At 39.1% G+C, this 22981-nt stretch overlaps 1 protein-coding gene across 1 annotated transcript in view; it reads left to right on the top strand.

Annotated features, from left to right (window-relative positions):
* The window catches only part of LOC124284166 (cholesterol transporter ABCA5-like), a 51146-nt gene that overhangs the window by 16382 nt on the left and 11783 nt on the right, over positions 1 to 22981 (top strand). Inside the window, 17 exon segments of the mRNA XM_046720228.1 lie at positions 590 to 810; positions 1184 to 1544; positions 1997 to 2144; positions 3319 to 3511; positions 4184 to 4242; positions 5444 to 5577; positions 8652 to 8804; positions 11395 to 11514; positions 13709 to 13847; positions 14003 to 14093; positions 15287 to 15426; positions 16421 to 16534; positions 17088 to 17498; positions 19600 to 19730; positions 20845 to 21102; positions 21849 to 21980; positions 22624 to 22776. Coding sequence (XP_046576184.1) covers positions 590 to 810; positions 1184 to 1544; positions 1997 to 2144; positions 3319 to 3511; positions 4184 to 4242; positions 5444 to 5577; positions 8652 to 8804; positions 11395 to 11514; positions 13709 to 13847; positions 14003 to 14093; positions 15287 to 15426; positions 16421 to 16534; positions 17088 to 17498; positions 19600 to 19730; positions 20845 to 21102; positions 21849 to 21980; positions 22624 to 22776 — 2958 coding nt within the window.

The following is a 22981-nucleotide window of genomic DNA, read 5'->3' as shown; positions in this document are numbered from 1 at the left end:
CTTGATGCTCATTTCGGTTTTTACTCTCTACAATATTGGTGGAATATTGCTACAAGTTTAGTACAAGCACTGCACAGCCATACTCACTCCCTCATTCTCAAAATGTCATTAAATGAACTCAATTTTAGTTGAATGTCCAGTGAAAACACTGAAAAGCCATACTCACTCCCTCACTCTCAAAATGTCATTAAATGCACTCACTTTTAGTAGAATGTCCAGTAAAAACACTGAAAAGCCATACTCACTCCCTCATTCTCAAAATGTCATTAAATGCACTCAGTTTTAGTAGAATGTCCAGTAAAAACACTGAAAAGCCATACTCACTCCCTCACTCTCAAAATGTCATTAAATGCACTCAATTTTAGTAGAATGTCCAGTAAAAACACTGAAAGCCATACTCACTTCCTCACTCTCAAAATGTCATTAAATGCACTCAATTTTAGTAGAATGTCCAGTAAAAACACTGTAAAGCCATACTCACTCCCTCACTCTCAAAATGTCATTAAATGCACTCAATTTTAGTAGAATGTCCACGAATGACTGATGCTAACATAATTTCATTACTTGTTTTCACTTTTATGTTTGACAGAGAAAAAATGCTTCTTTCCCTCTGCCTGAAGTGTATGTCCAGATGATGCCCAAGGATGAGTTTACGAGTGATATTTCGTACATCCAGACCCTGTCGTCTGTCTACTTTGTTATGGCGTATTCGTTCTTCGTGAACTTCCTCACTGTCAACATAGTAGCGGAGAAGGAGAAGAAGATACGAGAAGGAATGAAAATGATGGGTCTGAAGGACTCTGTATTCTGGTGAATGAATCACAATTTCATTTTGTATAATCGTTTATCTGTTTTTGGTCTGTCAGGAAAGCACATATTAATCTTAATATCATAGGATAATTTCTTTTCATGATTGTCATTATCATTGTCATATTAATTTAGAGATCAGCAAAACATTTTGTCAGTAATAGCAAAGAGAGTGCAAGGGGGATAATTCTCTTTGGTTTATTTAGTCGGTTCATGAATGTAGAATGAAAGAGTGATAGTTTTAATGTTTGACATATTAAAAACAGTAGAATTAGGGATGATACTCTCCTACTGTTTAAGTCAAATGGTATGGACATAAGATAAAAGATGTACTTTATACAAAGAAGCACTCACTTACTCACTCACTTTTTTTCAGGCTATCGTGGGGTTTGACTTACACTCTACTCATCGCCGTGGTAACAGCTATCATCACTGTCATTGCTTACGGGTTCCAGTTCTTCGGCAGAAGCAGTAATCTGTTTATCTTTTTCCTGTTGATGCTGCTGTATGGGATCTCCATAATCAACCTGGCGTTTGCAGTCACGCCGTTCTTCCGAAAGGCACAGGTAGCAGGCATGGTTACAAGCTTCGCCACCATAGCAATCAGTTGTCTGTACTTCGCTGTCAGCATGACAAGGGACATAACTCGTGATGGCTATCACTACAATTTTGCTCCAGGAGGAATCTGGGCCATTTGCCTGCTGTCTCCAGTTGCTTTAGCCTTGGGCATAGACCAGGTAACCATCTATCCAGTCTTGGGTCACCTTTGTTTGTGTCCGGGTTACATAGAGCATTAGGTAATTACTGAACAAATAACACCACATCCCACCTAATTCCTAAAATGTTTGTTGGACTACTCTGAAAACTCTTTTCAAACTGTTCTGAACTGTCAGGACTTTGTAGTAGTGGAATACAATCTCTAATTAGTACCTGTCTCAAGGGACAAGCCGTTTCGGTTTGCGCTCAGGAATGGAATTACACAACTGGTGTATTCCCGAAATATACCCATTTTAGTACACTCTATATGATTATGGTCTAAGATACCTGCATATGTTTTCACCTTTGAGGGGATTTACCTGCATATGTCTTTACCGTTCAGGGGATTTACCTGCATATGCCTTTGCCCCTAAGGGTACTTACCTGCATATACCTTTCAGGGCATTTACCTGCATGTACCTTTACCTTTCAGGGGATTTACCTGGACACTGCGAAGGGAGGAATGACATTTGCCAACATGTCTGTGGGGGAGTTTCCACTGTCTGGACCCTTCATCATGCTTGTCGTAGACATCGTTTTGTATGCGGTGATAGCTGTCTACCTTGACCATGTGATCCCCGGTAGGTTGTTCCTCATACAGCTTCAACGTACAGCTACTACTCATGCAACATCTACATCTACCACTCGTGTTACACCTACACCTACTACTCTTGCAACATCTACATCTACCACTCGTGTTACACCTACACCTACTACTCATGCAACATCTACATCTACCACTCGTGTTACACCTACATCTACTACTCATGCAACATCTACATCTACCACTCGTGTTACACCTACATCTACCACTCATGCAACATCTACATCTACCACTCGTGTTACACCTACACCTACTACTCATGCAACATCTACATCTACCACTCGTGTTACACCTACATCTACTACTCATGCAACATCTACATCTACCACTCGTGTTACACCTACACCTACCACTCATGCAACATCTACATCTACCACTCGTGTTACACCTACATCTACCACTCATGCAACATCTACATCTACCACTCGTGTTACACCTACACCTACCACTCATGCAACATCTACATCTACCACTCGTGTTACACCTACACCTAACACTCATGCAACATCTACATCAACCACTCGTGTTACACCTACCACTCATGCAACATCTACATCTACCACTCGTGTTACACCTACACCTACTACTCATGCAACATCTACATCTACCACTTGTGTTACACCTACACCTACTACTCATGCAATATCTACATCAACCACTCGTGTTACACCTACCACTCATGCAACACCTACATCTACCACTCGCACCTACCTATCGTGTTACACCTACACACTACTCATGCAACATCTACATCTACCTCATGCAACATCTACATCCGCACTTGCGTGTTACACCTACACCTACTACTCATGCAACATCTACATCTACCACTCGTGTTACACCTACACCTACTACTCATGCAACATCTACATCTACCACTCGTGTTACACCTACACCTTCCACTCATGCAGCATCTACATCTACCACTTGTGTTACACCTACACCTACTACTCATGCAACATCTACATCTACCACTCGTGTTACACCTACACCTACCACTCATATTACAACTACTACTGATGTTAAACCTAATGCATATCTCTTTTGATGTCAAATATGTCAACACTTACTGATGAAAGCTCACCAAACTTACTTACTTAATCAACTTATGCTTATCAAAATATTCTCTATGTATCATTTGTGTATTCCAGGTGAATATGGCCCTCGATATCCCCCCTGGTATTTCCTCATGCCATCCTACTACTGTAAAAAGAAGACAAATAAGAACCCAGAGTTATCTGCCCTTACAAGTAATGATCATCATAGTGTCAATGGCGTCAACACATCCGTCAGTCCTGATATCGAACCTGTGCACCAAGATCTCAAGGACAAGGCAGGGGTCAGGTAAACACACCTGATGATAGAGTATTAAAGTGTAGTAAAAATGTAATGTTGAGTTGATGTTATTTCAGATATATTGCGCAGCGGGTTTAGGCCACGTGTAGATGTCCTATTGACTGATGTGACTGACTGGTCTGTTGAATAATGTTTTTGATCTGTATCGATCTCGAGCCACATCGAACCGAAAGCCAGGCGCAGTTGGTCCTATTTGTTACTGTGGCACACACGGCGGCAAGGACAACTGTTCACAGACACACGGACAGGTACACATAGAGACAGACAAACACACAGACTGACAGACAGACACACACACACATAAACCCCATTTCACTACATATTGATGTACCCGTGAAGGTCCGGGTTAGAATATTGATCTTCAGTAACCCATGCTTGTCGTAAGAGGCGACTAACGTGATTGGGTTGTCAGACTCGCTGGCTTGGTTGACACATGTGATCAGTTCCCAATTGCGCAGATCGATGCTCATGCTGTTGATCACTGGATTGTTTGGTCCGGACTCGATTATTTACAGACCGCCGCCATATAGCTGGAATATTGCTGAGTGCGGCGTAGAACTCAACACACTCACTCACATATTGATGTTGAAGATACCGGTACCATGGATGGCTGGCTTGTGTTAGTTACCTTTGCTCAGTTCATTATTGTTCATATTTCAGGATCTTCAACATTTGTAAAGATTTTCCATCAAAGGATGAAACAGTCCATGCTGTCCGAGGTAGGCCATGTTTACACCAAGGTTATCATGATCTCATGTGCAGGCATTTTTAAAGTAAACCATGAATGAATGATGCTGTGAATGACATCTTTCTTGTAATTTTGCTCAGGGTTTACATCTTGTGTCGAATGGAGATTGTGATGATGTTCTTTCAGCAGCCATTTGGGTTAAAATTAACGTGTCTGACCTTTGATGGTGTACCAGTCAGCCAGATGGTATTCGTACCTTGAATGATATGATGAAATGATGTCATTGAAAGCCAATCAATATAATATCTGTTGTTGCCCTAGTGATACAAATCTTGAAACAAAGATAATAGTGTCCAATACAGCCTGTGTAAGTCTGTACTGTTTGGCAAGTCTACTTTACTGCAGTTTCAGGAAATCTAGTTCAGAAAAGTCTCTATTTTTAAATTTCTTTTTATTATAATTTATCAAGATAATTTGCTATGAATACACAATATCATTTAGAAAGGGGTGAAATATAGCATATGTTATATTTGGGATTACACTTTCTCAGTAAAGTATAGACTTTGTTTGTTTGAGTCCCATGCGGGATTCGAACCCACACCCTCAGAGTCAGGCACCTAATCGCCAGCACACAAAGTCAGCTGCCTAACCCGTTCAGCCACCGCGACTTTGTGCGATGGCGATTAGGTACCTGACTCTGAGGGTGTGGATTCGAATCCTGCATGGGACTCAACCCGACAAAAGTACTAGAATCTGTACTTTTCTGAGAAAGTGTAATCCCAAATATTACATATGTTAAGATTATTTACTGTTTGTTTGTTTTGCAGCATGTGTTCATTTCACAAGATAAATGTTAGTACACTAAGACTGTAAAGACAGAGGTTAGGTTTTGTCTTCAGCAACCTTTGGTTGTGGTAAGAAGTGACCAACAGCACTGGATGGTCAGTTTGTGACATGGTTAGTACATGTCATTGTTTCCCAATGACATAGATCAAAGGTCATGGTGTCAGTCACTGGATTGTCAGTTTGTGCATGGTTAGTACATGTTATTGTTTCCCAATGACATAGATCAAAGGTCATGGTGTCAGTCACTGGATTGTCTAGTCCAGACATGATTACTTATAGAACAGCATCAAAATGCTGGAAGATTACTGAGTGGGGCATTAAACAACAAAAATAAACAAGCAGATGTGATGTATAAACAGCTGCTGCAAGATATTCATCTTCTTCAGGACTCTCCCTTGACATGTATGAAGGGCACATCACAGCCTTGCTGGGCCACAATGGTGCAGGGAAGACAACTCTCATCAACATGCTGTGTGGATTAACTCCCCCTACTAGTGGTACCGCTACTATCTACGGCCTGGTTAGTCTACTTACAGCCACTGTTTTCATAAAGTACTGCTGGAACATTCATGACGTCAAACAATAAACAAATATGATAGCGGTTATCAGATCTGTCCATAATCTGATGACTGATGACTAATTACCATCCATTAGTAATGGCATAAAAGAATATCCCATTAAAAGCTGCCTTTTGATGCTGGTGAAATTTTTGATAATATATGATAACTTTATTAAGGGACCGCCTCCGTGGTGTAGTGGTTAGAATGTCCGCCCGGAGAGTGGAAGGTCGCGGGTTCGATCCTCGACCGCATCATACCAAAAGACATTAAAATATGGTACTTGTTGGTCCCTGCCTGGCTCTCGGCATTAATGGGTACAACAAGGACTGGTCGGCTCGGAGTCAGTATAATGTGTCTGAGTGGGGTATTCATGCTTCACTGCGGCATGGTATCTCAGTGGGCTAGCACTATAAAACCAGCTTCAGTCTGGGCTAGTACAAGCAGCCGCACATACACATACACACGCATGCAAGTCGTCATATGAGCGAAATATTCTCAAGTACGACGTTAAACCCAATTTCACCTCACCTCACCACACTTTATTAAGGCATATTCCACGACCGATGAAAATAACGTAATCTTCATGTGTAAGCAACTACGTGACTTGAATACATAAACTAGCAATGGATGATATTCTCGCATTATACATGGGCACAGATGACCCAGTGATCTCTGAAGCTGCAATTTGCTGTGCAGAGTTACTTCCCTTGGACCTCATTGAAAACTATGATTCTGGGTTTGAATCTCAGTTAAGACTGACAATGTTCGTAGGTTTGTCAACACCATACCCATGCTTGTGGGTTCCTCCAGCACACTGACTCTGGCTCACCGTCAGACCGTTTGAGTCAGTATCCCAGTCATGTCCTGAGTACATCTGCATATATATGCAGATTTGTTTCTCATACTCATAGTAAAAAGCTCTCAGCAGTCAATCAATCAACTTTAATTTAGTGTTATATGTTCCCAAATTTCTTAATGTTTATGTGTGTGAAAACAAACCAAACAGGTATCTCTGTAACATAAAGTGTAATTATCATTTGTAGGGTGGTTCATGTGGCCTTTACTACAAATGAATAATGTATCTTGAAATCTGGACCTACAAAGAATCAGGATGGCAAACTAGATTTTGAAGAACTGAAGAAGACCTATTAATGCTATTCCATTCAAATTTCTCAGAAGCCTTAGACCTGTTACAAATACTGATTTCCATGTTAGACTGAATAAAACAGCCACTGACACCCTTAATGACATACTATTGTGAATTCTACCATGAATCAAGAAAATACTAGATTCTGATTGGTTGTTCAGAAAAATCAGACGGCATCAATTGTGGATTGACGCTCATCTGATTGTAAGGCCGCTTCACCGCACATTGACAAATCTTATTGTGAGAACTACTTCCGTTTGACCACAATGATGGCGGATCATAACAACAACTCCATGGATTTTGACGCTGACTTTCGAATATTCCACATAGGCAATTGGAAATTTTTGGATTAAAAATGCTTTTGATTTCATTGCGCTTCACTGCGCACGTATAGGACACTGCCGCACTACTTCAGCTTGACCACCAACATGACTAATATCAACACAACAGACGTGATGGAAATGCTGATAAAACCTTTATTTAAACTCGAAATATACAATTATATGATCCCCCCAACCCCCACCCCCACAATTATGAGGGAACCTCACTATCATATTACCTTCTATTATAAAAATATTCAAACTCAATTACAATACACAACCCCAAACATAAACAAAACAATATCTAACATATAAATCAGAAAGCCTTGTAAAAAATACATCCCTATCTATACAAAATATGCAGCAAAACATTAGTAAACATTTACCTACCTGGTAAATGGTATATTTAATTCCGTTTAGAATGGGAAATTTGCAAGATAGATTTAACGGTCTGGCGAAACACCACATTTATGCCACTCATAGTCATACTCCATCATATCCGTTGCATCGTTCACAAAATAATTCTGCTCTCTGCCAGCTTCCCGCGAAGGTTGTCACTGTTATGTTCATCTACTTTGAAAAGCGGCTTGGACACAGTCCAGTCCCAAGCGATGAAAACAAAGTTCCAAGGAATCACAAGTTAGTCGCATGTACACTAAGCAGCAGCACTGTCACCCTTTTGTGCATGCGGGGTGGAGGCAGTGCGTGAAATCATGATCGGCCGGTCATAAAATCAACAGTTTTTGATGAGTTACAGGTCGTTAGGTTGATCAGGAAAGTATCTATCCTTCGATTCTGCAGGGTTCAGATTCGACAGTCAGTCAAGTATTGCCCACTGACACTTCAAATTTCAACCTTTAAGCAAAATGTAAACACTGGCTCGTCCGCCATTTCAAACTGTTATGTAACTGTTTACTTCGAAGAAAATAAGTAGGTCAGGCGATTCCATTATAGTGTGGCCAGGGGGTACAGTTTCACGGCACACAAAACAATAGGCTGGTTTTAGTGGGTGTGGAGTTGGGATGAAAAAACCCCAAGATCTCGGGTATTACATAATTGCATTGAATAAACAGTAGTTTGATTTCTTTGGACAGAATATTGTTATGTTGTAATGTTAAAAAAATACGAACGGCACCTACCGCTCCCTTCACAGACGAGTTCAATTCGCCTCTCGTCCCATGCGGATTACGCGTGTCTTCCGCAGAGCGAGGAAGTTCGATTTTAAATGGTTCATGGTAGAATGGAGATAACCCTTGTGTGTTTGAAAATCAGAGACATGCTTTACTGAATTGATGGCGACTAAATATTTCAATTGAAACGTAGTTTATTCGCTATCAATTCAGTAAAGCATGTCTCTGATTTTCAAACACACTAGGTTTATCTCCTAAATACAGCATATCTAATTTTTCATTGGTCCTTACAATTTATTTCATAACTGTATAGCGTTTGCTCACAGTAAACCATTCCTTGTGTTCATGGTGTACACTTTTGGAAAGGACAATTGTATGTCAGGCTGTGATTGCATCTCTTGGGGATATCTATGAAATTGTGTTCATTTTTTGTCCAGGATGTTTCCGACAGCAGCGACATGGAGCGTCTCCGGTCCATGTGTGGGGTGTGTCCACAACACAACATCCTGTACGATACACTTACCACCAAGGAGCATCTCATGGTGTTTGCTGGAATCAAGGGTGTTGCAGAAAATATCAGGGAGGAAGCAGTAAGTTCTGCTAAATAACACTGTGGATATTGCTGGGACATAATATTGCTGACATGTCATATTCCTGTATAAATGATATTACATAGTATTGCTGACATGTCGAATTCATTTTATAACTGACATGTCATAATATTGCTGACATGTCATATTCCTGTATAAATGACATGACATAGTATTGCTGACATGTCATATTCATTTATAAATGACATGACGTAATATTGCTGACATGTCATATTCCTGTATAAATGACATGACATAGTATTGCTGACATGTCATATTCCTTTATAAATGACATGACATAATATTGCTGACATGTCATATTCCTGTATAAATGACATGACATAGTATTGCTGACATGTCATATTCCTGTATAAATGACATGACATAGTATTGCTGACATGTCATATTCCTGTATAAATGATATGACTGACACATAATATTGCTGACATAATATTGCTGATCATATTCCTGTATAAATGACATGACATAGTATAACATGATTTCATTTTATAACTGACGTGACATAATATTGCTGACATGTCATATTCCTGTATAAATGACATGACATAGTATTGCTGACATGTCATATTCCTGTATAAATGACATGACATAGTATTACTGACATGTCATATTCCTGTATAAATGACATGACATAGTATTGCTGACATGTCGAATTCATTTTATAACTGGCGTAATATTGACATAATTCCTGTTAAATGACATGACATAGTCATATTCATATATAAATGACATGACATAGTATTGCTGACACATCGAATTCATTTTATAACTGACGTGACATAATATTGCTGACATGTCATATTCCTGTATAAATGACATGACATAGTATTGCTGACATGTCATATTCCTGTATAAATGACATGACATAGTATTGCTGACATGTCATATTCCTGTATAAATGACATGACATAGTATTACTGACATGTCATATTCCTGTATAAATGACATGACATAGTATTGCTGACATGTCGAATTCATTTTATAACTGACGTGACATAATATTGCTGACATGTCATATTCCTGTATAAATGACATGACATAGTATTGCTGACATGTCATATTCCTGTATAAATGATGACCTGACATATATTACTGACATGTCATATTCCTGTATAAATGACATGACATAGTATTGCTGACATGTCGAATTCATTTTATAACTGACGTGGCATAATATTGCTGACATGTCATATTCCTGTATAAATGACATGACATAGTATTACTGACATGTCATATTCCTGTATAAATGACATGACATAGTATTGCTGACACATCGAATTCATTTTATAACTGACGTGACATAATATTGCTGACATGTCATATTCCTGTATAAATGACATGACATAGTATTGCTGACATGTCATATTCCTGTATAAATGACATGACATAGTATTGCTGACATGTCATATTCCTGTATAAATGACATGACATAGTATTACTGACATGTCATATTCATGTATAAATGACATGACATAGTATTGCTGACACATCGAATTCTTTTTATAACTGACGTGACATAATATTGCTGACATGTCATATTCCTGTATAAATGACATGACATAGTATTGCTGACATGTCATATTCCTGTATAAATGATGTGACGTAATATTGCTGACATGTCATATTCCTGTATAAATGACATGACATAGTATTGCTGACATGTCGAATTCATTTTATAACTGACGTGACATAATATTGCTGACATGTCATATTCATGGAATAACTGATGTGACATTATATTGCTAACATGTCATATTCACATTTATAACTGTCATGACATAATATTGTTGATTTGTTGTGTTCATTTTATTATTGAGGTAACATAATATTGCTCACATGATGTTATGTCCATGATATTGCTGGCATGAATTTATACCATTAACATGATTTATATATTTATGATATCTCTGATGTGACAGAATTTTGTTGACAATGAGTGACATGGTACAAGATTCACACACTCTCCTGCCTTGCATATATTTTTTATCCTCAGGGGTGGAAATAACCCATTGCCCAACGTCCGAGTCCAGTGTTTTTTTCTGTCGGGCAAGCAAATTTGCATATCACACTGTACTGTTGTCCAGTTGACTTTCCAATGTTATTTATATTGTTTATTTTAAAAAATCAACAAGAAAACGGCCGGTATAGTGGAAAAATTATCAGGGGAAGTGATTTTACATGTGCCACTGTTCTGGAGTACACTAGCAATTTTAAAGTTATTTGCACCCCTGATCCTGCAATGGTGTGAAATGGGATACTGTTTTACCTGCAACATCACTACAATATTTTGGATGAGTAATTATCCCCATCAATTGATGCTGGTCAGTGCAACCAAATGAATCAGATGGTCAGGCTGGTTGGTCGATTCGACAATCACAACAAATCTGACAAGATTATGACCAAGACTGGATGGCCCCCTGGACTGAGTAGTCCCTCATTATGTAGAACTCCTCATTGTGTATCAAGGCATAATATCAATATGAGACTAAGATTGTTTTAAGTTTAGTGGAAAATACTTGTGTTGATGAAATGCTCATCAATTAACCAGTGGTCTGTTTTCGTGTTGCAGGTGACCAGGGCTATGAAGGATGCTGACATATATGATAAGGCTGATACTTTCGCCAAGAACCTCAGTGGAGGACAGAAAAGAAAACTGTCTGTTGCTATGGCACTCATTGGAGACCCGAAGGTAGGGTGGGAAAAGGGCACATCTGTGTGACTTCCTGATGACATTTACATACAGATACATGACACCAATTACTGTATATTACCGTCTATAAGCTGAATTTTGAGGATGAAAAAAAGCAGTCTGTAAAAGGGGGTCTGCCTATCTATGAGCTACGCTTTCGTAAAACTTTTTTCCAGGGGTAAGAAAACAACATCGTATCACTTTGCGTGAACAAATAACAGAAGACGACGTCAAATTTGCAATTTTACATCACTAGACAAGATTATTTACCTTTTAAGTCCTAAGTTGTTTTTTCTTGGCATTGTATTATTTGCAGGGATTAAGATTACCGTGTGTATTTGAGCTGGAAATAGCAATCAGCTGTGCACACGTATCCCGGCGAACAAGTTCAAACATGCACAATAATATAACTGGATGAATTCCGGCGCAGTCATCAATAAAATATAATACAGAATACTATTATTTAATCCAAAGAAATATATCCTAGCATTGTGTAATTTCAATTACAGTTTTTGCTCTATAGATTAATTAAGATTAAGATTACTGCGTGTATTTGATCCGGAAATTGCAATCAGCTGTGCACACGTTTCCCGGCGATCAAGTTCAAACATGCACAATAATATAACGGGATGAATTCTGGCGCAGTCATCAGTAAAATAAAATTCGGAATACTATTATTTAATCCAAAGAAATATATCCTAGCATTGTGTAATTTCAATTACAGTTTTTGCTCTATAAATGTAAAATATACATAATCAACACTAAGGTTATACGGACCCTCAGGAACGGGGTAAGCGGAAGTTTTACACACATGGGATGAGGTAAAATAAGCAAGCCATTTAAATTCACACATTTTAACTGATGTTACTGTAAACTAGCAGTCCATGGAAAATGAAGCGGTAATCAGTCCGTGATTGTTGAATGGGGTAAAATAAGCAATCCAGTTTGTTGACATGTGATCGTCTAGCTACAATAAGTATGATATTTAGCAAAACAAAAAATATTATCCATTTGCTGTCAACTACACTTCATTTCGATGCATGAGTAGATGCAATATGATTGTGAATTCTTTGAATAATGTGGACCAAAGTTATAATTATTGGTAACTGCCAGTTGTCTGTGTTTGCCAGGATTAGGACCCCATCGCGGGGGATCGGCTTATGTATGAAACATACCATTTTGACACTGATTTTAAGGGTCAAGTTTGGGGGTCGGCTTATCTATGGGGTCAGCTTATAGATGGTAATATACACATAGATATATAGCATACTGGTGTCATTAGCATACAGCTTATTGACATCACATGTTTGTCACATGCAGCTTCATAACTGACACTTACAGCCTTAGGACATCACAGTGGTTGCATACACATACAGATGTATGACATCACAGTGGTTGCATATACATACAGATGTATGACATCACAGTGGTTGCATGTACATACAGATGTATGTGTTGCATACACATACAGATGTATGACATCACAGTGGTTGCATACACATACAGGTGTATGACATCACAGTGGTTGCATATACATACAGATGTATGGCATCACAGTGGTTGCATATACATACAGATGTATGACATCACAGTGGTTGCATATACATACAGATGTATGTGTTGCATACACATACAGATGTATGACATCACAGTGGTTGCATATACATACAGATGTATGACATCACAGTGGTTGCATGTACATACAGATGTATGTGTTGCATACACATACAGATGTATGACATCACAGTGGTTGCATACACATACAGGTGTATGACATCACAGTGGTTGCATATACATACAGATGTATGACATCACAGTGGTTGCATATACATACAGATGTTTGACATCACAGTGGTTGCATATACATACAAATGTATGACATCACAGTGGTTGCATACACATACAGGTGTATGACATCACAGTGGTTGCATATACATACAGATGTATGGCATCACAGTGGTTGCATATACATACAGATGTATGACATCACAGTGGTTGCATATACATACAGATGTATGACATCACAGTGGTTGCATACACATACAGAGATGTTTGACATCACAGTGATGTAATTCATATACAGCTTTATGACGTTACACTTAGTCATTCACATACATGTGTATGAATTCAGTATTATGTCTACCAAATTACCTCTGAAGAAAAAAGCAGTCATTGAATTATGTGACTCTTACAGATAATCTTCCTGGATGAACCAACTGCTGGGATGGACCCTTTTTCACGACGTCATCTGTGGTCACTCCTGCAAAACAACAAAAAGGGCCGCATCATCTTGTTGACAACCCATTTCATGGATGAAGCAGACATATTAGCAGGTAAACAAATCATGGGTTTGCTAGATCATGCACACACTCACTCAAAAGCCAGAGTGATTTTTTGCAAACTAAGATTTAATGCCACAATGATATAAATAATGATAGTGACACTCTTTGTTCCTACAATTGCTGTGAAAAATATTCTCCTGTTACAGATCGCAAGGCCATCGTTAACCATGGCAGTCTCAGATGCCTAGGGTCGTCGTTGTTTCTCAAGAACAGATTTGGAATTGGATACCATCTGAAGTGAGCATTTAGGGATGCAAATTGACTCTGTAGCCTAAATATTTTTATGTCTAAAGCATTTATTTGGTAAGTTATTGAATCCTGGGGTTTGTTTTGATATTCATTATTAGAATTAAATGAGTTCACATGATCATCTTACAGTTTTGTCCTGATTAATTTTGCAAAAGAACATTTACAGTCATGTTGTGACAAAATTCAAGGGATGTAGGTAAATGTTTTGAGTATCAGTGGTTCAGCACAACAAAAAAAGCAGGAAAACTACGATGAATTGATAATGAATGTTAAGAAGGACCGTGAGGTATTACAATTATACAACAATGTTTTTTATGAGAACCGGCATTTGGGGCAAAAAATATATGTAATTCGGTGATAATTTCTATGGTTTGCATTAAACAGAGTTTCATTCACCACAGATTCTTCCCTATTGTATAAAACAGAAAGTAGAATCCCGAACGATCCACCCTAATTTTGAGGTTGTCGTTACCAGAATCATAACATGAATTTTTATGGCTTTGGTATGTAGAATATGCTTGTACAATCAGCGTCACTTGCTGTCAAACACTTTAGCTCCAAATATATCACAATATGTATCACTGTATGGGTACCTGAATCACAAGAACTGTGAGGATCCAGATTAGACTTGGCCTTCAGTAACCGATGCTTGTCATTAGAGGTGACTAACAGGATCGGGGGGCAGGCTTGCTGACTTGGTTGACACATGTCATCGTATCAAAATTGCGTAGATCAGAGCTCATGATGTTGATCACTGGATTGTCTGGTCCAGACTTGATTATTTACAGACTGCTGCCATATGGCTGGTATATTGCTGAGTGCGGCATTAAACAACAAACCAACCAACCAACCTGAATCACAATATGTTGCAATACAGTTCATCTGCCAATAAATACAGTTCACAGTCCTAAATACATGTATTAGGTACCAAGCTTATATCTTGACACATTAAAGTTTGATACATCAATGTTTGACAAATCAGCATTCGACGCAGCCATGTTTGTCTGTATAATGCTACAATATATTATCATGCTGTAACTATGACATAAATGCATCAACACAGGAAATTATCGATATATCATTTGTTAGTGAGCCGGCACAAGCAACATATTGGCATGACAATGCAAGTAATATTAGCCTTGGAAATGTTGTGTGTATTGGTGATATATCCTGTTTTTCAGCATGGTGGTTGAGCCTGACTGTGATGCGGAAAGGGTGACCTCTGTGCTCAGTGAGCAGGTCAAAGGCGTCCAGGTCAAACGGTCCCATGCTAAGGAGTTGGCCTTCACCTTGCCCCTCCCCGAAGTTTCCACCTTTTCCAGTGAGTCCTACAATTAAAAAAAAGGAGGGAGTTGGGTTTGATGCTGGTTTGTAGACAGCAGACTATTCTTATTAATGGGATCTTTTACTGAGGAAAGAAATTCAAAATGTTCTTGCTGGGATATCAAGAAAATCAGAAAATCAGATGTGTTGGAGTAAGTTGAGAAAATTAGTCACATATTGAGCCAAACTTGAATACTTGACTGGTTTGTCATCGTTTGCAAAAGTAGACTTTACAAATGCTTGCCTGTTTCACATGTGCACCGGGGCGGTGGGGTAGCCTAGTGGTTAAAGCGTTGGCTCGTCACGCCGAAGACCCGGGTTCAAATCCCCTCATGGGCACATTGTGTGAAGCCCATTTCTGGTGTCCCCCGCCGTGATATTGCTGGAATATTGCTAAAAGCGTCGTAAAACCATACTCACTCACTCACTCACATGTGCACCACAAGGTTTTCTTGTACACATTTTTGTCAACAGAGGTACAGGTCATCATAGGGTTTGTTAAAAAACATGTCAGAGGGGACCAGTATACCTGTCAATATGCATTATTACGAGTGTGTAATATCAGAAAGCTGCTAAAGTAAGTAACCTTACAGAAACTACACTTTTAAATGAGAGAGAAAGGCCATGATGGTGAAGATCTCAGACAGGAGCCATTTAAATGTGACCCACAGTGTGATTCTGACTGACTGAGGATGATGTCATGGATGTGAATCTGGGATTCAAAACTACAATCAGTACCAGCTCTCTGTGTGTTGAGTTTTCATTGGCATATGTCATTGATGATGCTGACAGGCGTTGTTGTTGTTGAAAGATGTCACTGTCATGTTGACAAATGTCTTTTGTTTTTGTTGACAAAGTAGCAAAGAATAAAAAGAAGTTGAAAGCCATAAAAATGTGCCATGTATTCATATTTGTCCAACTTCTAAATGCCTTTCAAGATTTTGATGTTGTTGACAAATTCATTAAATTACAGATGTTTTTGCTGTTGACAGATATGTTTGCATCACTGGAGCAGAAAGTTGATGGAACAACTCAGGCCGAAAAACTTGGTATCAAGAGCTATGGTGTTTCCATGACAACATTGGAAGAAGTATTCCTCAAAATTGGTACGAACAGAAACATGTCACTCACAAGTCATTCCTTCATAACAATAGTCACCACAGAAATTTGTGTATAAATTATAAAATGTATAAAGAATGATGATAATTTGCCCATCAAAGAAGTATAAAATGTATATTGCATATTTCCAGCATTTATCCAAAACAGTAACCATGGAAATGGATTAGCTGCCCCAACTTTCTGAGGTGTAGCTGTTAATGATAAAGTGGATTTTCGATGCACAGTTGGTGACAGGTGTAGGATGTTTGACTTCCGAGATATTGCCAAATGATCAATAAAACATAACAGTTGTCGTCACAGAAATTTGAAAATATATATATATTTTGAAACCAAAAAACCCCCCAAAACCCCACACACACCAGAATGACACTGCACCTGACATTGTGATAGGAATCCTTTCATATGACATACCAATAGGCTCTTGGAACTAGTTTGGCCCTTTGAAGCTTTAGGCTGCACTTGCCCCTTTTGGAAATTAAAAGAGTGGTATCTCAGGTATTGATGTATGGTCAATGACATTTATTCATATTTCTTATCAAGGTGAAGACGCTGATGAAAATAATCATCCTGTACATGGATTTGAAAAACCTAGCTATGATAGCTGCATCCAGGAACCCACTCAGCATGTGCTTTCTGACACTCCAAGTCAAGTTAACATAGAGATGAAAGAACATGTGAATCCAACTCTCAGTTCGGCCAATACACCCACAGTCGAAAACCTGACGTCACAGCGATTCTGGGCATTAATGAAGCTTCGTTTCCTAATCATCATTCGGAATCCTTTGTCTGTTATCTTCCAAATCATTCTTCCGATTGTCTTTGTGGTGGTTGGCTGTATCCTCAGTACCCTCGGCAAGACTACTGAAGATGGCTCCAATCCGACGCCAGTGTCCTTGTTCGCAACATCAGCCACGTATGCTGCTGGTCCTATGGCAGTTATCGACTCTCAAGGCAAGTTCTCTGTAGCCGAACCATTTTACAGTCTAATACAAGGGGGGTGGGGTGGGGTGGGGAGCCTAGTGGTTAAGGCGTTCGCTCATCATGCCGAAGACCCGGGTTCGATTCCCCACATGGGTACAGTGTGTGAAGCCCATCTCTGGTGTCCCCTGCCATGATATTGCTGGAATATTGCTAAAAGTGGCTTAAAACTAAACTCACTCACTCACTTTAATGCAAATACTCATATATGCGGGATATATGTTGCTTGTTTATGGCTCTTAATGTATCGTTAAAAACAGCACTCAGCAGTATTCCAGGTATATGATAGAGGACTGTAAATGGTTGAGTTTGGACCAGACAGTCGACTGATCAAAATTATGAGCATTAACGATATGATCATTAGTGCTGTAATGATGCATCTAACTATCGATGGATTGCAGTTGTTGAGTCTCCGATAGCAATTAATCGACGGTAGAAACGAAAAACTATCGATGCATTGATAGTATGTGTGATATCGATAGTTTAGTAATTGACTTTCGTTGATAAATCTCAGCACAAAATACAGGAAATACCTGATTTGTTCACTTTGATTTAGAGTTATCCATCCCTGTTACCTCTTGAACAAACATGGCAGCAAAAACGTATGAATAACAATAAGTTTATGGTTTAACTGTTTCTGGGTTTCAAGTTTCTTGTCAGTTATTAAGAGGGACATAAACTACTTCAATTTGTTTTTATTTCATATAAACTAAACATTCATTTGGGAAATGACTTCAAATGGGACAATCCAAGGAGAAAACAACTATTGCAATAGTATTGCAATAGTTGGTCACAATGGACTATCACTATCGCAAAAGCATGTTGCAATAGACTATCGCAATAGTTGTTTCCCCATCAATAGTCACCCCTAGGGGTCATGTGTAAAAACATTTAGTCATTACACTCATATAAGGGCCACTGAGTACAGAGTTACATCTCATGGACATGGCAGAAACATGTTATCATAAGGAGATAAACATCATCTGTTGGCCAATTTCCGCGTGTTATTTAGTATTTGAAGCAGGGGAATTCATTTGGAACTGACGGCATTAGCCAGAGGTTTCAAATGAAATATTCCCGTGCTTCAAATACTCAATAACACCTGGAAATTGGCCAACACATGATGTTTGTCGACATTGTAAGCACAAAAGTAAACCAAAAGGTCCACACACGTTTTTTGTGTCTGCACTCATTGACATTGAGTACAGCAGTGAAATGTCATCAGCCGGCCGTTTCAGCTGTCTCCTATGGTAGCATCTGGAACTGCTCATTTGTGACGTCATTCCATCTTTACATCACAATATGATTTGAACGACGTCACCACTGCTGACGATGCAACAATACAATGTTGTGTGCGATGTTTGTACATATTGTTGCGAGTGGTCTTGCAATTTCCGGGAATCGAATACCATTCGATCATGTTTTTCAACCAATCAGATTAAAGAACACAGTGACTTTTAGTTTACAATGAGTTTAAATCCCAGTTTACCCTGTTTATGTTTTTAAGTATGTCTGCGCCATATCCATGCTCGTAGGATTCAGCAAACTTGTAAATGTTGTGGATCTGTTTCACTTCATAATTCTCTGACGTATTGATTTGAAATGCCATGATATAGCTGGTATACTGTTCCAGACATACTTCAACCCAGCTCAATTACTGTCACAGTTGTGGGATATCTTTATATTTGAAGGGGAACAATTTGTATGGATAGACAGCTTCTTTATTGCAATGGATGTGACATTTCGATGTAGATCCTAACACCGTTATATTTGTGCAGATCAATCTGTAAATCACACTGAAAGCCTTCAGTTCGTATGGGAGGAGGGTAGTCTAGAGGTTAAAGCGTCCGTTCGATTCCCCACAATGTGAGAAGCCCGTTTCTGGTGTCACCTGTGGTGATATTGCCGGAATATTGCTAAAAGAGGAGTATTGTATAGTTAGCTGTTTGTTTTAGCATGTTACTTCATAACTTCAAACAGTCTGATCTGATGTTTGAATTAGCTTATTTAAACAGTGTAATGCTAAGTCTTCACTGCACAAGGTGTCATAAAATATTTCTGTGTTTCTGAACAGGTAATGCCGATTCTGCAGTGTTTATCTCCAAAACAAACGAGACTTGGCGAGTAGATGAAAATCTCAACATGAGCCTGTTGTTATTCCCAAACCACGTCCTTGGCTTCAACCTCCAGCAATATCAGCAGTCGGTAAGTCAATGCACACAATTCCAACTTCAACTCTTTGACTTCCCTCTTCCTGACCTACAATTTTCACATTTGTATAAAACTTTCTCAATTTGAAGGTGTTTTCAAGTTTGAGGTTTTCGAACTTCATTTGGATACTTGTAAATTGAAATCAAATGTCAGCCTTTGAAGTAAAAAAAATTATAATGTTTTCAGTTATGTGAAACATGGATTTGATACCTTTATATTTAATTAAAACTTAATAGCATCTTCAGGTTAGGAATGTGAAAAAATTTCAGGTAAAACTTACTATCAATTTTCAAATGATTTAGCTATTAATCGCAGGGACTCCAGAACCATTATGTGTTTTTTTGCCACTGTTTGCTTTTATTACCTGGGCCAGACAGACCTCGGATGACAGTATTACCTGGGCCAGACAGGCCCTGGATGACAGTATTACCTGGGCCAGACAGGCCTCGGATGACAGTATTACCTTGGCCAGACAGGCCCTGGATGACAGTATTACCTTGGCCAGACAGGCCCTGGATGACAGTATTACCTTGGCCAGACAGGCCCTGGATAACAGTATTACCTTGGCCAGACAGGCCTTGGATGACAGTATTTTACCTGGGCCAGACAGGCCTCGGATGACAGTATTACCTGGGCCTGACAGGCCCTGGATGACAGTATTACCTGGGCCAGACAGGCCCTGGATGACAGTATTACGTGGGCCAGGCAGGCCCTGGATGACAGTATTACCGGGGCAAGACAGGCCCTGGATGACAGTATTACCTGCATGACAGTATTACCTGCATGACAGTATTACCTGGGCCAGACAAGCCCAAAGTGACCATATTACCTGGGCCAGACAGGGCTCGGATGACAGTATTACCTGGATGACAGTATTACCTTGGCCAGAGAGGCCCTGGATGACAGTATTACCTTGGCCAGACAGGAGCTGGATGACAGTGTTACCTGGATGACAGTATTACCTGGGCCAGACAGGCCTCGGATGACAGTATTACCTGGGCCAGACAGGCCCTGGATGACAGTATTACCTTGGCCAGACAGGCCCTGGATGACAGTATTACCTGGTCCCATATTACCTGGGTTCATATATTGTCTCTCACCCTTTCAGAGCAATGACATCAACTACACAGCATTGTACAACACCACCGCAGTCCACTCACTCCCCACCATCATCAACATCATGTCCAACACCATGTACAGTTTAATAAGTGGGGGCTTCAACATCTCGGGGAGCAGTCTACTGTGGCCGTCCCTCTCCAATAAGCTTAAATACAATGGATCAGCGTTTTCGGCAACAATGGTTCTGGCTCTTGCATTTGCTGTTCTCTCTCCAGGGTTTGCTGTGTTCCTAGTGATAGAGAGACAGGTATGTGCTTTCTAAATTGGTCAAGTCCCCATTTACAATCTATCTATTTTAACTTATTTTTTTATTATGTTTCCTGTTTACTTACTGATGTGGATCTGCATCCATGTCTGCAGTTGCTTTCCACAGCCATTTACTTATGTTTAACACTCAGTGCTTTGTTGTTATGTGACCCGGGCAGACTTAGACAAAAAAATCTTCAGCTTCTCTAGCAAAGGGACTGTTCATAATTTATGGCTAAGGGGGGTGATGATGATTTTCGTGGAGAAGCATGTATAATGTGAATACCCACCCCCTACAATTTATGTACAAAGTAAGTGACCCCGCCTTGCATGTCATGTACAAAATCAATGACCCCCCCCCTTCCCAGAATTTTTAAGCATAAAATTTAATATTTCTATGTACAAAATTGCTGATCCCCCTAGTACATGCATACAAAAATTAATGGCTCCACCCCCACCCACCCTGCCTCCCCAAAACAAAATGGGTGAAACCCCCTTAAAATCATCATCACCCCCTAGCCATAAATTATGAACAGTGTTATAAGAGTCAGCATATGGCAGACTGGGTTGATGATGCATGTCATTGTAGCCCACTTTTGTAGATCTATGCTTACGTTGTCAATGTCTTTATTATCTGCTCCAGACTAGAAAATTTAAGCCAATTATCATATGGCTGGAGTGTTGTTGAGTGTGGCATTAAACAACAAAAAAACCCAAAAAGGCACAAACTATTTTCTCTTGTTTCAGAACAAAACCCGAGGACAACAAAGGGTGGCTGGCATCACCTTCAATATGTACTGGGGTTCCTTGTTTATGATAAATTGTTGTGTGTTTGTCATTCCTGTGATTATCTGCATCATCATTGTTGGAGCAGTGCCGGTAATTTGACTTTCTACATATTGTATTGATGACAAAATTAGAGCATAATATGTTTTATGGTTGTCTTACAAGACTCAAAGACAGGACAATGGGAATTAGATGAAAATCTTGACTTCGGACAAATACCAGTGTGCATAAAAACTGGTGAAAAATATATCTAAATGTAATTTTCTCTTGGTATATTACCTTGTTAAAACTTGTTTGCTTTTCATTCTATTACCAGAACCCATCATGAAGTTGATTTTTGTTTACGAACATTTTAGAGGCCGAAAGATTTGTTATTGAACTAATGCAAAATAAAAGGTCGCAGCATGACTCCGTCCATGGTTTTACATGATGCACAAATGTGTGTCTTGTAAGCAAAATGCAGAGAATGAATGCAGAAAAAAAAAAAATCATTTTTTTAATTACTTGTGGCAAATACGTTTTTTTTGCTGTACAATATGAAAACGCTTTTTGGCAATTAACTACAAATAGCCAGGTCTTTTTTAAATTACTTGTGGCAGATACATTTCTTTTGCTGTGCCAGTTACAATATAAATATCCTGTTTAGTTTTTAACAAGAAATAATCTTGGTTTTATCTTAGACTCTCAGAGCAATTTTACTCAAGTGTGTATCAGTGTGTGAGGTTTATTGTTGCAGGTACCGTCTCTGAATACTGCTGGGGCTATGGTGTCACTCGTACTTCTGTTCATCACCTACATCCCTGCCAACATCCTCGTCGTGTACACCTTCTCCTTTGCCTTTAGTGCATACGAGACGTGTCAGGCAGTGCTGCCTAACATCATGATATTTGTAAGTAAATCCTACCATAACATTTCGGCACTAATGTTTAAACATCAGGGCACATTCATCAAACACAGGGGACACAAGCATTTTTTCTTTTTGCAAATACTTTCTTGCAAGTCTTTGAGTACAATACAGAACAAACATATATTAGTAAGAGTAGGTTATTTCAACACTGAAAAGTGAGTGAGTGAGTATGGTTATACGCCGCTTT

Source organism: Haliotis rubra, unplaced genomic scaffold, assembly GCF_003918875.1.
Source record: "Haliotis rubra isolate DU_JTF1 unplaced genomic scaffold, ASM391887v1 Scf33, whole genome shotgun sequence".
NCBI classification, from domain to species: Eukaryota; Metazoa; Mollusca; class Gastropoda; order Lepetellida; family Haliotidae; genus Haliotis; species Haliotis rubra.
Note: the sequence above shows the minus strand (reverse complement) of the source record. Positions and strands in the feature narration are given on the sequence as shown.